The 16,539-nt window shown below is 47.8% G+C and overlaps 1 protein-coding gene across 1 annotated transcript in view; it reads left to right on the forward strand.

The window, feature by feature from the left end:
- Positions 1–13,115: 13,115 nt before the first annotated feature.
- The window catches only part of Znf341 (zinc finger protein 341), a 36,879-nt gene continuing 33,455 nt past the window's right edge, over positions 13,116–16,539 (forward strand). The window contains exon 1 of the mRNA XM_059261692.1: positions 13,116–13,169. Within this exon, the coding sequence (XP_059117675.1) occupies positions 13,139–13,169 (31 nt within the window). The 5' untranslated portion in view covers positions 13,116–13,138. The remainder of the gene's footprint in view (positions 13,170–16,539) is intronic.

A 16,539-nucleotide genomic window follows, 5' to 3' on the forward strand; every position in this document is an offset into this window, starting at 1 on the left:
TCATATGTATACAGTGATTGTGTTGTAGAAAGGTCCTCTACTCCTCCACAGGAGGCCTACACACTACTGCTGCCTTCCTTAATGTTGAGAATGAATGTCTTTTAGTTGGTGAGCGAGTCTCCAGTGATTTCTGAGAAGTTCCATCACACTTTGCTAGTACTCAACAGCAACACTGATAAGCAGGGCTTGGCTTTTGCCATTATTGACATGAAGGATGAGGAGCAAAACTATGCTCAGATGGTGTGGAGTCCTGGAGATCTCACTGATGATGCATGGAACATGTGATCACAGCCATGCAGAACCCACACCAGATCAAAACCCTGACTTGAACATGAGAAAAATGTGCAGAAAGGAATCTAGCCAGGCTCTGGCCAGTGTCTGTCAAGACCTTGGACACCTGTTGAAGATTGAGACCCATACAATACTGGGTCCCTTCTGGTCTTTTTATGTTCAAGGCCCACACACCAAGACCACTGGCTGATATGGTCATAGCATGGGTAAATCTTCAGGTATTTCTGTTAATAAATAGCTAATATGCCTAATTGTAATATATTATACATATTGTATATATATGCCTATATATATATATATAATATTCTTTTGTTTGTTTGTTTTTTGTTTTTAGAGACAAGGGTTCTCTGTGTAGTTTTGGCACTTGTCCTCGATCTCTCTCTGTAGACCAGGCTGGCCTCGAACTCACAGAGATCCACCTGGCTCTGTCTCGCGAGTGCTGGGATTAAAGGCTTGTGCCACCATCGCCTGACTATAATATTCTTATGAACACAGAAATGCTTTAAAGTGTGAGGAATGTTCTGGCCAGTAATTGAGTGAAAACTAGAAACTAGATAGTTAACAAGAGGACCCATATACTGGCGCACCAAAGCCACTTATGACATGAGAGCCTTGACAAATATTGAACCTGGGAATTTCGATTTGTCAACCACACAGGGCAAGAGATACCGGAGTGCAAGTCCAGGGCCTGCTCCAAGTGAGGAGGCTTAGAGCAGACTCTCCGAGTCAAGCTGAAACCTCCCCTTGGAAAAAAAAAAGGGGGTTTCACCTTTCAAGCTAATGTGACCTAAAATCATTGTACAACCCATTAGCCCCAAGGAACCCCAGAGCAGGATGCTTCAGAGCTGAACACAACAGTTGAAAGAAAAGGAAGGGGAAATTCTTTTTTTTAAAAGCTGTTTCTTGGAAACTGTGGCTGATGAGTCTTTTTGCACCTTGGGGAGTAGGGCTTGGTATGTCAAGAAATCTCAAGCTCTGCCAGCTGTGGTAGTGCACACCAGCAATCTCAATCCTGTCGAGGCACAGGCAGAAGGACCATGGAGTTGGGTCCAGCCTGGGCTATCCTGTAAGACCCTGTGTTAGGCAGGGTGTTTGTCACCTCACCCAACTTATTCTTATTTAAAAATTAATTTTTCTGTTGTTAAGTGTGTGTGTGTGTGTGTGTGTGTGTGTGTGTGTGTGTGTGTGTGTGTGTATTTGAGTGTTGGTGACCAGGGACGCCAGAGCCATTTGTGAGCTGCCCAACATGGGTGCTGGAAACCAAACTCAGGTCCTCTGCAAGCTCCTACATGATCTTAACTGCTGAGCCATTGCTTCTCCAGACCCTGAAAATCTTTTCTTCAATATAAAAGTAAGGAAGACCTCTCAAGCTATGAACAATAGATAACTGATGTCCCCACATCTTTGCAGAAATCAGATTCAGGAGTGGGGAGTCAGCTAGGTGATAGTGTTTGCCTTGCTAGCTTGAGGGCCTGAGTTGGGATCCCCAGAACCCAAGTAAAGAGTGCTTGTCTAGTGGGGTATGGTGCTATGGCTTGCACCCTTAATTCCAACACTCAAGAGGAAGAGCTCCAGTCTAGCCAAGGCTACATATTGAGACCTTGTCTCAAAACAAACAACCAACAACAAAACAAAGTAATAATTGAAAAAAACAGGGGCTGGAGAGATGGCTCAGCGGTTAAGAGCACTGCCTGTTCTTCCAGAGGTCCTGAGTTCAATTCCCAGCAACCACATGGTGGCTCACTACCATCCATAATGAAATCTGGTGCCCTCTTCTGGCCTGCAGGTGTATATGCAGACAGAACACTGTATACATAATAAATAAAAATAAATCTTTAAAAAAAAAAAAAAAACAGTCTGGAGAAGAGCATATCTGCTTTTTGCTTCGGGGACCCCAAAATAAAATTTTTGGATCCTCTGCAAGAGCAGTGCATACTCTTAACTACTGAGTCATTTCTTCAACCCCAAGAACATTTTTTAATATAACAAATTAGTTAATTCTAGCACTTGGGAAGTGGAAGCTAGAAGGTCAGGAGTTCAAGGTCATATTCAGCTTCATAGTGAGTTTGAAACTGCCTAGGCTAGACCCTGTCACAATCTCTCTCTCTCTCTCTCTCTCTCTCTCTCTCTCTCTCTCTCTCTCTCTGTATGTGTGTGTGATTTGGAAAAGCAAAGCTGTTAGAAATGTCACCTACAGCACAAGCCTTTAATCCCAGCACTTGGGAGGCAGAGCCAGGTGGATCTCTGTGAGTTCAAGGCCAGCCTGGTCTACAGAGTAAGATCCAGGACAGGCACCAAAGCTACACAGAGAAATCCTGTCTCGGAAAAAAAAAAAAAAAAGGGGGGGGGGTTGGGGATTTAACTCAGTGGTAGACTGCTTGCCTAGCAAGTGCAAGGCCCTGGGTTCGGTCCTCAGCTCTGAAAAAAAGAAAAAAGAAAAAGAAAAAAAAAGAAAAGAAAAGAAAGAAAGAGAGAGAAAGAAAGAAATGTCACCTACAATTGCATGGAGTCCAAGTTGTGACATGTGGTCCAGTGAGTGTTGGGAGCAGGTATTTAGAAACAATTCGGTTTGGCACGTTTTCCTGTACATTATCTTTCGGTAAGTCCTTTCTCAGGAAGATGAATAAGTTTCTACCTTTCCAAGCCTCCTGTGGTGCTAAAGGCAAAAACACATTGCCACAATAAGAATATTTATTGCCTAGTGACCCATTTTCATTTTGCACAACTCTAAGTTCCTCAGGGCAGACCTGTATATTTCACCTTTGCCCAAAAAACCACAATTTACTAAGTGTACATCTATAGCGTACTAACTGGGTATGGTTTCCCGCATGTCTTTGTGTGTGTGGTGCTGGATGTCAAGCTCAGGGCCTTATGCCCACTGAGCGCACTGCCACAAAACTACATGCATAGATAGCCCTTAAATGCTTTGTTACAAGTCTTATTCTTTTTTGTTGTTGTTGCTGTTTTTTCAAGGCAGGATTTCTCTGTGTAGTTTTGGAGCCTGTCCTGGAACTCACTCTGTAGCCCAGGCTGGCCTTGAACTCACAGAGATCTGTCTGCCTCTGCCTCCTGAGTGCTGGGATTAAAGGCATGCAGCATTTTTTTCTTCTTAATATATTTTTAATTACATTTATTTCCTTTATGTTTATATGCACAAATGCACCACAGTGCAGAGGTGAGGCGATGCCTGGCAGGAACCGGTTCTCTCCTTCCACCACATGGCAAGTGCCTTCTTCACTTGCTATGCCATCTTGTCAGCCCCCCCCCCCGTCCCCACCCTGTCCCCACCAATCAAGATCTTATATATCTCAGGCTGCTCTCAAACAGTCTCTGTAGCTGAGAATGACTTGGTTATAGTTTTCCTGCCTCGACCTCCCCAGTGCTGGGATTATAGCCAAGCCACCATGTCCATTGATACTGTGATGAGGAGCCACTTGGAGCTTCTTCCTGCCTGCTAAGAAAGCACCAATTGGGGCTGGAGAGATGGCTCAGAGGTTAGAGCACTGACTGCTCTTCCAGAGGTCTTGAGTTCAATTCCCAGCAACCACAAGGTGGCTCACAACCACCTGTAATGAGATCTGGCACCCTCTTCTGTATACATAATAAATAAATAAACTTAAAAAAACAAAAGAAAGCACCAATTGAGCTAAAGCCCCGACCCCCACATACAGAAACATCCTGACTATTGGGCCTAGAACCTCCTAGAATCAGGAGGGTGAAAGGGAATACACAATTCTGTCTGTAACAACTGCCATGTCTTGCTACCTCCAAGATGTACAGATGCAGCATTGCCTTACATACACTCACTTTCTCCTCTCAACCTGGAACCTAGTTTTAAGTTTTGTCATTCTGGGGGAGACTGGGGGTAAAGTTGGTCACTAGAAGCTTCTCAATCTTTCCCTTTCCCCTAGTTGGCCCTATGCCTGGAGTTACTACATGGGTTGCTTCAGAAGTTCAATGCCAACCAGGTAGCCCTGAGGGAGTAGGACATGGGACTGATAGAGATTGTGATGGAGGAGGGGGCAGTGGTAGGAGGTTGCGGGGGATGGTGGCGTGCCTTTAATCCCAGCGCTTGGGAGGCAGAGCCAGGCGGATCTCTGTGAGTTCAAGGCCAGCCTGGTCTACAGAGCGAGATCCAGGACAGGCGCCAAAGCTACCCAGAGAAACCCTGTCTCGAAAAAAACAAGAAGAGTGGGAGGTCCGCAGAGGGAGCAGTCTGACCGGGGGAGCCCACCGCTGTTAGGGTTTTGGTTCTCCGAAGGTTTTTTGATCTGTCCCACGCAGCAAGCCATCATCAAGCATTTTCCCGGTGGCCTCTGTGTCAAGCCTTGAGGTCCAGCCAGAATGGAGGCAGTGCTTTTCCCGCTTGGTGTATGGGAAGAAGAGGTAACTGCCGACAGCAGGAAATGATTACCTGGTGAGGGCGGTGCCAGGCACAGGCAGGGCTCTGTCCTGTCCTAGGAGGTCACAGACAATTTCTCTTAATGTTTCATGGAGGATAGAAAGACTGCCATTTAGGAAGACAGGACAGCATGCAGAACGGATGTGCCTGTACCCCTGTGTGAAGAGAAGTATCTGGAGAGCTGCCATGGTTGTGTTGCCCCGTGTTCGTGGAGCTCTCGCTGTCTGTCGCTCTCAGAACAAAACCTAGACTCTCACTTAGTCTCAGCTGCTCTTTGGCAATTCTCGGCCCTGAGTGTGTGGGGCTAGAGGAGGGCGGGGCTGCACGCAGAGCCCTGTGAATGCTAAGCAGGTGATCGACCCTGAGCTCCACCCCTACCCTTGGCCTTCAGTTTGGACCGCATAGTCTTTGTATTTGCCGTTCTCTCCAGCTTCCCTGTTACCCTTTCAAAAAGCTGACTGCATCGCATTCGTAGGTCATCTACCTCCACAGAGAGGCTCTGCCTGACCCACCACCCTGACTAACGTAGCTTCTCCTCATACGGGAACAAAAATGATCTGAAGTCATGGACTACCGCACCTCGCTCCCTTATTTACTTCCTTGTCTATAGCCCATCTCTCCTGCTGAATTATAACTGTATGAAGACAAAAATTTTTTTTTTCTTGGCTATGTTTCTAGGATCTAGAACAATACCTGCCATACTGTAGCTGCTTAACAAACAAGGTAAATTAAATGACCAGATATATTAACATGATGATGATGATAAAAGCTATGCTGAACAACACTTTAGGGAAGAGATCAGAATCTTAGGACAATGGGTTAATGGAGATATTAAAGATAGGAAAGAAGGAATTCTGGTCTCACTCCTGCAAAGGGTTATGGGAAGGAGGCTTTAGGATTTGGAGTGGGCACTGGGTCTCCGAGAGTCCCTGGAAAAGGACTGACCTGTGGAGTCTTTGAGGAGTGTTGTTGTTGTAATGATGAATAAAAAAGGAAAGAGAGTGGGTACCTCTCAGCAGGCCCTGCAAAGGGGTGCCACCAAGCAAACACGCCACCGCCCACCCCCACAGCAGCACAACAGTTAGTACAAGCAGTTTGTTGGGGGAGGGGAAACAGATGAAGGGAAGAGTGAAAGCGTGAAAGACCATGTCAGACTGGGGAACAAGAAGAGGCAAGAGAGGAAAGAGGAGGTAAAGAGAGGCGTAAGAGGCAAGAGAGACAAGAGAGGCAAGAGAGCGAGTTGACCCTGGCAGGGGCTTTTAAAAGGTGCACATGTCACACAGCAGCTGGTGGTGGAAACGCACCTGGCAACCGGTCATGATGTAACTGCTTTGGTGGCAGAGGCAGGCTGCTGCCGCGGTGGAAACTAACATTCGTCCTTTTTGTTTGTTGTTAAAAATGATAGGGCTGGCAAGATGGCTCAGAGGTTAAGAGCACTGGCTGCTCTTCCAGAGGTCCTGAGTTCAATTCCCAGCAACCACATGGTGGCTCACAACCATCTGTAATGAGATCTGGTGCCCTCTTCTAGTGTTCTGCATGTACGCAGGCAGAACACCGTATACATAATAAATAAATCTTTTTTTTTTTTTTCCTGAGCTGAGGACCGAACCCAGGGCCTTGCGCTTGCCAGGCAAGTGCTCTACCACTGAGCTAAATCCCCAACCCATAAATAAATCTTTAAAAAAAAAAAAAAAAAGAGAGGTGAGGGACTAGGAAAGCGTTAGCAGGTGAAGTGGGAATGAAGGAGCCATGTTCTTCTTGGGACTGCTTCCTGTTGTCTGGGGCGTTGGCATCTTACTTAGTGGTATACCTTGGCAGGGCCCGCTGAAAGGTGCCCACTTTGCCTTTGCCTTTTTTATTTATCATTACATTGGTGCTGAGACTCAGATAGGCTCTCCTGGCATTTGGCCTGGCCACACTGGGATCCTACCCATGCACTCCACCTGCAACAGATCTGCTTTTCTCATTCACTGACGGCCTTCCTTCCATTCAATACTGGCAATTGGCTCTCTGGCGGGGCTACCTGCCTCTGACCCTTCCACTGGATGTGAGGCTTTGTTTCTTGAGCACAGTCCTCGCCTCTGGCTTTTCTCAAAGTCCTGGTACCAGGCGACTGTGTCTCACTTGGGCTTTTAGCCCTTGGCTCCTATTATGTGAGGACACACTGAACAGCTTGTGCCTGTTCTGTTTGGTCCTTCTCTGAGTCCCAGGGATGCCTGAGGCTCTCAGGTTCTGGACTTCTTTCTGCCTCATCCTTGGGAATGGTATCATATACCTCACTGCTCCCACTGGGATGTCTTTTGGAGACCCACTGACCAGACCTTTCAAATCAAATCTGGCCTCAGTATACCTTGGACCAGGTGGTCAGAGAACCAAAAAAGAATTCTCCACTCTCTTCTTTTTCTTTGCTCCAAGATCTGCTTGTTTCTGTCTGCTCCCCTCTAAACTTCATAAACATCCTGTGTGTGTGTGTTTGTTGAGGCGTGGGAGTCAGAGATGCAGAAGTCAGCTTTGTCTTGCTCAGCACACACAGGTTCTTCCCTGCAGTATCTACTGATCTAACCTTCAGTAAAAAGAGATATGCCAGCTCCTAGGAGCGAGCACCCTGTCTCCTCCAAAGAGGGTGGATGGGCACAGAAGAACCTCCACCTGGAGCTTGCTTTAAATATGGCAATACCGGCGGCCACTAGCAAAAACAAACAAACAAACAAACGAACAAAAAAACAACCTGCCTCTCATCTCAGCTGCTGCCAAGACCCTCCCCAGATTGTGGACAAGCAGAGCAGGACACTGGGGAATCGACTGCCTTGCTTTGCCTAGACAAGGTAGGCTGGCTCTGACCCCCTCCCCCACCCCACCCCACCCGCCCCAAGTTCCTACTCTACAGGAAGGTCTGTTGGGTCTTCTGGATCTGGCAGCCAAAGACTGATGCTGCCCTGAGACCTCTGCCTGCAATGACATGGAGGAACCTGAAGTAGCTGTCTAGGCGGCCAGTGAGTCTCTGTCATTTTCAATGGACTTGGAAGCCGCACTTCTGCTTACTCAGGTGGAATTTATCCTTCTCAGAACTCTGATGGTGTCTGATGACCGGGCTAGTGATAGCTTGGTCAGTTTAAGAGCAGCACCCCTGAATTCAGCTGCCTCCTCGGTTCTCTTTGTGTCACAGGCCTCACCTTCCTAGAGCTACTGTTAGATCTAGAGACAGTTTACTTTGTTACCAGACTCAGAAAAGAGATAAACTCACGAAACAGATTTCAATGTAACTTTTTACTATTCCTTCATTTAAAGGGACTTACACTACAATGACTGTTCTCAGTAATCAACCACCTGTGTCTCCTGGTAAATGATTAGATAGAAAAAAGTGTAAAGTTTATGTGAAGATATGAAGCTTAAGTTGTGAGGATCTAAGAAAACATTTTAGTGTCTAAGGTGTTTTAAGGTGTATCAATTCAAGTTATAAAGCTCTGAGGATGTGAAAACTTAAATGGTGATTTTTTAAAAAGGTGATTTAAGGTGTATAAAAGAATGAGACATGTTCCAGATTTCTTTCTCTTGCTATGCTACGGTTATATTAAGACTCCAAAAGTTCATAGTCTTAGCGTTAATCAATGGAATTCTGATAAGCTACTAATCTAGCTCTGGCAGAGTACCACTACCATTTCATAGTCACAAGCTCAAAATTTTAAATTCCCTTTGGTTGTTTTCTAGCTATAGATTTTTGTTTTTGTTTTTGTTTTTGTTTTTGTTTTTGTTTTGTTATTCATGACAAAGTTTCTTTGTGTAGTTTTGGTGCCTGTCCTGGATCTCGCTCTGTAGACCAGGCTGGCCTCAAATTCACAGAGATCTGCCTGGTTCTGCCTCCTGAATGCTGGGATTAAAAGCATGTGCCACGGCTGCCTGGCTTCTAGCTATAGATTTAAAAATGCTTCTTGTTGTGCTAAAAATATCTGTCTAATATATATGCACTCAGTCTTCTGGATAGAGGAAAGAATGTTTATGCTTTGAACCAGAATCATTTTTGGGTCCCCTGTGACTCAAAGGCGTGAGTCTGCTGCCTTCTCTACAATGTGGATTTCAGTACAGATTACCAATAGTGGGGATGCTAATGTGTCTAAAACTAATCTCTTAAGCTCCAGAGAGTTGACTTGGATCCACTTCGAACAAGTCAAATGAAATCCAGAAAAGTACTATCATCTACTGCCTGTTCCTAAGAATGGGATCTTCCCCACCCTTCCCTGGTCTTGGGACTCCCCTCCCTCAATACCAGGACCTAAGAAAAAATTTCCCCCTAAAACTTCTTAACTTTATCTTCTGCTATGCCAGCATCCTGCCAGGTCCAGGTGTCCCCTCAAAATCTGCATTCCGGACAGCTTCAAAGTGGTTAGCCCAACGTGGTCCAACCTTCTTCAACTAGGCCTGCACTTTCCTAGCTCCTACAGAGAGTCCCACAAAACCTGGAATGCAAGTGAAAAAGCCATCTATACAGCCAGCAATCCTAGAATTTGGCCAGCATCCTAGCTTTCTCAGGTCCCCTAAAGATGCTAATGCCCCCAGAAAACAGGAAGCAGTCTCAAGAACATGGCACCCTCATTCCCACCTCACCTGCTAATTCTTCCTACTCCCTCACCTTTTTATAATAAAAGGGAGGAGTGTTAGTTTCCACTGCGGCAGCAGCAGCTTGCCTCTGCCACCAAAGCAGTTACATCCTCACCTGTTGCCAGGTGCCTTTCCACCACCAGCTGCTATATGACATGTGCACCTCTTAACAGTGCCCGCCAGGGACAGCTTGCTCTCTTGCCTCTCTGTCTCTCCTGCTTCTTACTCCTCTCTTTACCTCCTCTTCCCTCCCTGGCCTCTTCTTTTTTCTCTTTACCTCCTCTTTCCTCTCTTGCACTTCTTGTCCCCACTCCAACATGGCCTTTCACTCTTTTACTCCCCCTTCCCCTTCTCCCCTCCCCCAATAAACTTCTTACACTAACTCTGTTCTTCGTGGCTGTTTGCTTGGTGGCATACCTTGGCAGGGCCCATTGAGAGGTACTCATTTCATCTTCCTTTTTTTTTTTTTTTTTTTGGTTTTTCGAGACAGGGTTTCTCTGTGTAGCTTTGCGCCTTTCCTGGGACTCACTTGGTAGTCCAGGCTGGCCTCAAACTCACAGAGATCCGCCTGGCTCTGCCTCCCGAGTGCTGGGATTAAAGGCGTGCGCCACCACCGCCCGGCTTCATCTTCCTTTTTTATTTATCATTACAGTAGTGATTTTTTTTGTTCTGTTTTGACACAGGGTCTCACTACGTAGTCCTGGAATGCTTGGAACTTACCCTGTAGACCAGGCCAGACTCAAACTCACAGAGATCTGCTGTGGAATAATCCTTCTGTACACCGTGAAATGTGTTGCTCTCATTGTTAATAAAAAGCTGATTGGCCGATGGCTAGGCAGGATTTTTTGGGCAGAGAGATTGCTGGGGAGGAAGAAGGACAGAGTCTCGGGAGTCTCGAGTGAGACAAAGATGAAGCAGGAGATGAATATGCCATGCTGATAAAAGTACTGCCATGTGGCAGAGGTTGGATAAGAAATATGGGTTAATTTAAGTTGTAAGTAATAGGTTTTCTATACCCTGACAATAGGTTTCTCTGCTGATATAGTAAGCCAGATCAAGCCAAACTGAAAAAGCAAAAGAACAGGTTTATTCGAGCAAAGCAACTCCCGGGTGGGTTCTCCAGACTCAGAGATCGAGGCTGGAGAAGTCACACGCCTGAGCTAAAGCAGGGAGCTTATATAGGTGGTAGGCTAGGGGTGATGATGTGTTTACTACACCTGGGTTTATGCCCAAGTATGGTCAAAAGCTGACCACTTTAGGTGGGGATTTGGGTGGCTGGCAACTTCAGGGAAGGAGCTGCCATTGCTGCCAAGAATTCAGAACAGGGTTTTTTGGTTCTTCCCTTTGTTGGAGATTCTCTGAGAGGGTAGGGTTTGAAGAGAGAAGAATGGGCTTTCTGGATCAAGCAGGAGTGAGTTGGAGGTTCCAACTAAACAGTAAGAGCTAGTTAGTAACAAGCATAAACTATCAGCCAAGCTTTTATAATTAATAATAAATCTCTGGATGGTTATTTGGGAGCAGTTACTAAGACAGAGAACCTCCACCTACAGCGATCTGCCTGCCTCTGCCTTCTAAGAGGTGGGATTAAAGGTTACTAGCACATCCAGTAAATGAATGGATTTTGTAGGGGAGATTTGCTCAGAGCTCAGGTGTTGGTGTGGATGGGAGGCAAAGAGCAGCAAGGGTAATGTTTGGTGTTCAGGGAAGCCTGAGGAATTCACGGTGTGGCATGCAGATGGCTTATGAGGCATATTAGTAGAATGTGGTAGCAGTGTTCCAACAGAGAGGAGTCTTGGGTGCATTTATTTTTTAATTTTAGGAGTTTAGTGAAAATTGTGGTTTGTATTGAATACTCCTTTGGCTGAGGCTTAAATAGATACTTGTGGAAAAACAAGGAGGATATTCTGAGTCAAATCCATGATAGTTCAGTCTTAGAACAATACAGCTCTAATCATGGAAGCCATCCATTGTTGATGGCATCTCTCTGGTTTCCCTTTCCCTATGTGGGATTCCTCCAACTTTTCCTTATTGCCCAAGGGCAACAGATTGACATCCCTATTGCATATCGTAGTTAAATATTTTTAATTTTTAATAATTTACTTTTATTTTATGTACATTGGTATTTTGTTTGCATGTGTATCTGTGTGAGGGTGTCAGACCCCCTGGAACTGGAGCTACAGACAGTTGTGAACGGCCATGCGGGAGCTGGGAATTCAACCGTGGTCCTCTGGAAGAGTAACCAGTGCTCTTAACCACTGAGCCATTTCTCCAGCCCCATAGTTAAATATTTTTAACAACTGAATGTCCATAATAGCAAACTGCCCTCTAAATCTCTCTCTCTCTACCCATACTGGCCGCTCTTGGCCATCATCAGAGAACTTTCTTTGTGCATGGATGGCGCCTCACCCAGAAACTCACAACTGGTCAAAGTGTCAGTAGAGTGCTCAGCTACAAGCGAGAGGGGCCTCTATCTTATACCTCTTCCCCCTACCAAGACTCATGGATGGGGGCGGGTAAAGATATTCTAAGAGCCAGAGGTTGGGGAGGACTGGGTTGAAATAGACAGGACTACAGACAGCATTTACAGACTCAGACCAGCCGCAGCTTTCTTGGCCTGCACAGGATCAAGCCAGTCAGCATTCCAGAAGGCATGAAGGAGGAGCTCCAGTCCCCATCAAGGGCTGCCTTGGGAGGGAAAGTCAGTTTCCTTCAAGGGTGTAGTCCCTAGTAGTCCCTGGTAGACCATGTTCCGGTGGATGGCCCTCCACCAATCAATACACTGGCAGACAAATTAGACTTGGTGGATTATAAACAAAACAGGAGCGGCCTTAGAGATGGCCTTAGAGATGGCTCAGTCGGTAAAGGTACTTGCTGTAGAGCCTGAGTTCAATCCCAGGCTCTCATATGGTGGAAGGAGAGAATCGAGTCCTGAACGTTGTCTTCTGATCTTCACACATGTGCTGTGGGGGGTTGTGTGTGTGCAGACACCTGCCATGTGTGTCTACACACACACACACACACACACACACACACACACACACGTAAAAAAGAGAACATGAGGGGCTGGAGAGATGGCTCAGTGGTTAAGAGCACTGGTTGCTCTTCCAGAGGACCTGGGTTCAATTCCCAGCAACCACATGGCAGCTCACAGCTGTCTGAAACTCCAATTCCAGGGGATCCAACACCCTCACACAGACATACATGCAAGCAAAACTCCAACGCACATAAGTAAATAAAAAGAGGGAGGACATGAAATTGAGGGGGGATCCCTATGAACTTGGGATGAGGGTGGCTGAGATGGGTATAGGGTCTGTGACAGAAATGGGGTCTCAGAATCAGGATGGAGAGATGTGAATAGGAATGGAGATCCCCCTCAAAGCTGGAAATAGAGGGCAAGAAAAGCCTTAAGGGAATCTAAGAGATAATGAGAGGTTAAGAGCAGGAAGAGATGAAAGGCTGGTTTTCAACCTGCGTGGCACAGTTGCAGGGTGTGGGGTGTCATCGTGACAGTTGGGTAATCCTGGTGAGGTTGGTTTGGTGTTGCAAAGTTGGAGAATACTGTGTGCCGCGATAATGGGGTGCATGTTGCAGAACTGGGGTCGGTGTCAGAGTTCGGGGGTGGCGTGCGAGCGTCGGACGTCTGTCTGTGCAGAACTGGAACCACTAGGGGACTGGGTCTCTGGTGGACAGCGGGGAAAGTGGTGTTTCCGGGGCAGGGGGCTCGGCGCCGGCTCCTGGGCGCCCCCTGGCGGTCCCGACCCCGCCGCCGCCGCCGCTGCCGCCGCCGCCGCGGCTCCCACAATGCTTGCGTAGCTCGGCTCCGACTCCCCCGGCGGCGGCAGCTCCAAGATGGCGCAGGCGATCTTCGAGGCCCTGGAGGGTGAGCGCGCCGGGCCGGGGCAGCGGCTGTTCCGCGTGGCGCCCCCTCCCGCCGCGCCCTCGCAGCAGCGGGCCCAGGGCGCGCGGAGGCCGCGGGGCGGAGGGCGGAGGGCGCCCGGGCCGGAACAGCCGCGGGGCGGGAGGGGGCGGGAACAGCCGGGGAGCGCCGGCCTGCGGGGAGGGGGCCTCGGGACCGGAACAGCGCGGCCGCCGAAGCCGCTGGCGCGGGAGGGTGCACGCGGAGGAAACAGCCGGGGGCCGGGTCCTGGAGGGACCGCGGCGCGGGAGGGCCTGGGTGGCCCGGCAGCCCAATCGGGCGCCCTGACCACCGAGAACTTCCGGAGACGCACCGTAGTCCTAAATACAGTGCAGGGAAGGAGGCACCGCCTGTATGCACAGCTGAGTCTGGGAGAGATCACAGGCCCAACCCAGTAAACACAGGACACCCGCCGTGTGCTCCTGAGTCAGAACCGACGCCGCCCTGTGCCTGCTTGGGCCACGCTGGTCTCCCATCACATTGGATCCGATCCTGTGATCTGCAAGATCACCCAGGTGGCTGGCCCTCAGGCTCTGGAGCAAGCGAGCTCTGAGCGCCGCCATGTGCACCTGCTGGAGTTTAGAGAGAAAGGATAGCTCTAGAGAGAGGAGTGGAGTTGGGCACAGCCGTCACCGCAGGGGGTGGAGGGTGGGGCGAACAGCTAGAGTGCACACTTGTGGGCAGGAGGGGCAGAAGGAAGCAGAAGCTTGCAGTTCTCTGGACCTCAGCCACCTAGCTTCTTGGGGGATGAGTTCTAACCATCGAATGATGGAGCGCCTTTTGCTCTCTATAGGGGTCCAGTTTCAGTGATGCTCCCTGAACCAGTTGTCCTCACCCTCCCTCCTTTACTGCCCTACCCCACCCTACTCCTGCCGCCAAAATTGTGGGAAAGAATAGTAAAAGAACTTCATCGACTACTTATCGAGTTTGAGGCCAAAGTGGGCTCCATGAGACTTAAAAAAAAAAAAACAATTGGGAATATATATATATGTATGTATATATGTATATATATTTTAAAGGCCATGAATTTGAAGGAAAATGGAGAGATTATATGGGAAGGTTTGGAGGGTGGAAAGCAAAGGGAATGTTGTAATCAAATTATAATCTCAAAAATAATAAAAATATTGAAAATAAATATCCTCCAGAAAACAAAACAAACAAACAAAACCACAAAACAACAAGAACCCAAAAAAAGACTGCAAAGACGACCCCAACTGCTGTGTTCCTTGAAGAAAATAGCAGGGACGGTGTGAATCTGGCAGTTAGGGTCATGCCCTCTTGGAGGACAGTGGGGTATTGCATTGTTTAAATGTTACTACAAGCATGCGTTTGTGTATTGGATAATGAAAAAATTGAAAGAGAAATCGGGAAATGTAGCTTCACTGGTCTTGGAAGGTCCCCAGCACCAAAATAAATAAAAATTCTGAGTGAGGGAAGAACAGCAGGTGTGTGTTGAACCAACGGGAGGGCATCCGACCCACCAGGTGGTGGGGGCCACATTTGCAAAACCCTGGAGAGAGCAAGACTTCCCATAATTCAGTTCAGCATAGGAGAGCAGCTAGAGAAAAGACCTCCCCTGATTCGATGAAGCTTCTGAACTTTATCTTGGGATCAGTGTGGTGCTAAGAAAAGGTTTTCATCAAGGCAGCCGCATCATCTGATGTATGTTTTATAAAGTTCACCCTGGCTTCTGGGGATTGGCCTTGGGGGGTCTGACTGGCAGCAGGGAGCGGGTGAGGAGCTAGGCTAGGCAACTGGAGGGATGGAAGAGTGGATTCAGATGCATTTGGGAGACAGAATAGGTTAGATTTGCCAGAAGTCTAGAAATGGCAGGAAGGAAGCCGTGGGCTGAGAGAAGATTCAGAGGGTGCCCTAGGGGCCTTCATTGGAAAGACAGTGCCCTGCTGCCCTGTTTGTAGTGATGGGTGTTACCAGAGGAGACAGAAGTGGAGGATAGCCCATTTAATTTGGGGCTGGTATTTTATTTTTATTTGTATATATATGTGCACACTTACGTCACAGCATGCGTGTGGAGGTCACAGGACAACTTGCAACGGTCAGTTTTCTCCTTCCACTGTCTAGGTCCTAGAAATCAAACTCAACTTGCCAGATGCCTTTACCCACTGAGCCATCTCACAGGCCCAAGTATTTTATCCTGAAAAAGTTTGTTTTTCCTCCTGAAGTTCTAAGACACAATACAGAGTGGTCCCAAGAACCCATTTCCCCAGCTTGTGCAATGGCCTGTGCTGTTGGTGCTGGTATTGTCTTTACACTAGTGATTCTCACCCATCAATGTGGAAGAATGTCGTCGCTGCCAGCTGATGGGTTCCAGGGATCTAGAATCCTCGCTAGTCCTTTCCGAGCCACACTCTGCACCCCTCTCCTTCGCCCACCGTTCCTGACGCCTGGCACAAACACTTATCTGTTCCCCTCCTATGAAATGTCTTTGCAAGACTCTGATGGAAGCGGAGCTTGCCTTTGAAACTTGTATATTTTGCCCATCAGTTTCCTCAAGGTGCATCTAGCTTGTGTGTTTGTTGGTATTTGCTTATTTTCCCCTCGAGACGGGGTTTCTCTGTGTTAACAGCCCTGGCTGTCCTGGAACTCTCTTTGTAGACCAGGATGGCCTCCAACTCACAGAGATCTGCCTGCCTCTGCCTCTCCAAGTGCTGGGATCAAAGGCGTGCGCCACCACCGTCCGGCTTAATTCGGGTTTCTGTCTGTCAGGAAAGCCACGACTTCCCTTCTCTACCGCTGATGGTCAACTGACGGGGGTCAAAGTGCATCTAGTTCCCGTGTAACCGAACAGCCTACATTAGCTCAAAGACCCTCACCCTCCTGACCGCCATACAAAGTCCTCTTACCTTTCTGCCAGGCTGCTGCTCTGTACTCTCGGAGGCAGCCCAGCACTCTGTCCCCCAGTAAACTGTCTTCCTACCTATGGAGTGGTCTAGTTTAGTATTTTGCTGAATCTGGTTTGGTGGTTTCACTTATACCTGTAAGTGCAGCTTCCAGGAGCTGACAACCCTCTAGCCTTTTCGAGTACACACACACACACACACACACACACACACACACGTGCAAATAATAAAAGTTAAAAACTTTTTAGCCAATGCTTTGCAGCAGCTCCCCCCTCACAGTTACCGACAGGCACTATGCTAGGACATTGCAGACAGGATTTCTCACTTGGGAAGTGAGGTAACATCAAACAGTACTGATGCTAAGGTTTCGGCACCAGGCATATCCCTATTCCCCACCCTCTTCCTTGACTCCTGCCTGGGAATTGGCGAGCCTGGCTCAGGCTCTTGCTATAAATTTCCTCTCCCAATTTACA

Source organism: Peromyscus eremicus, chromosome 4 (genome assembly GCF_949786415.1).
Source record: "Peromyscus eremicus chromosome 4, PerEre_H2_v1, whole genome shotgun sequence".
In the NCBI taxonomy this organism is placed as follows: Eukaryota; Metazoa; Chordata; class Mammalia; order Rodentia; family Cricetidae; genus Peromyscus; species Peromyscus eremicus.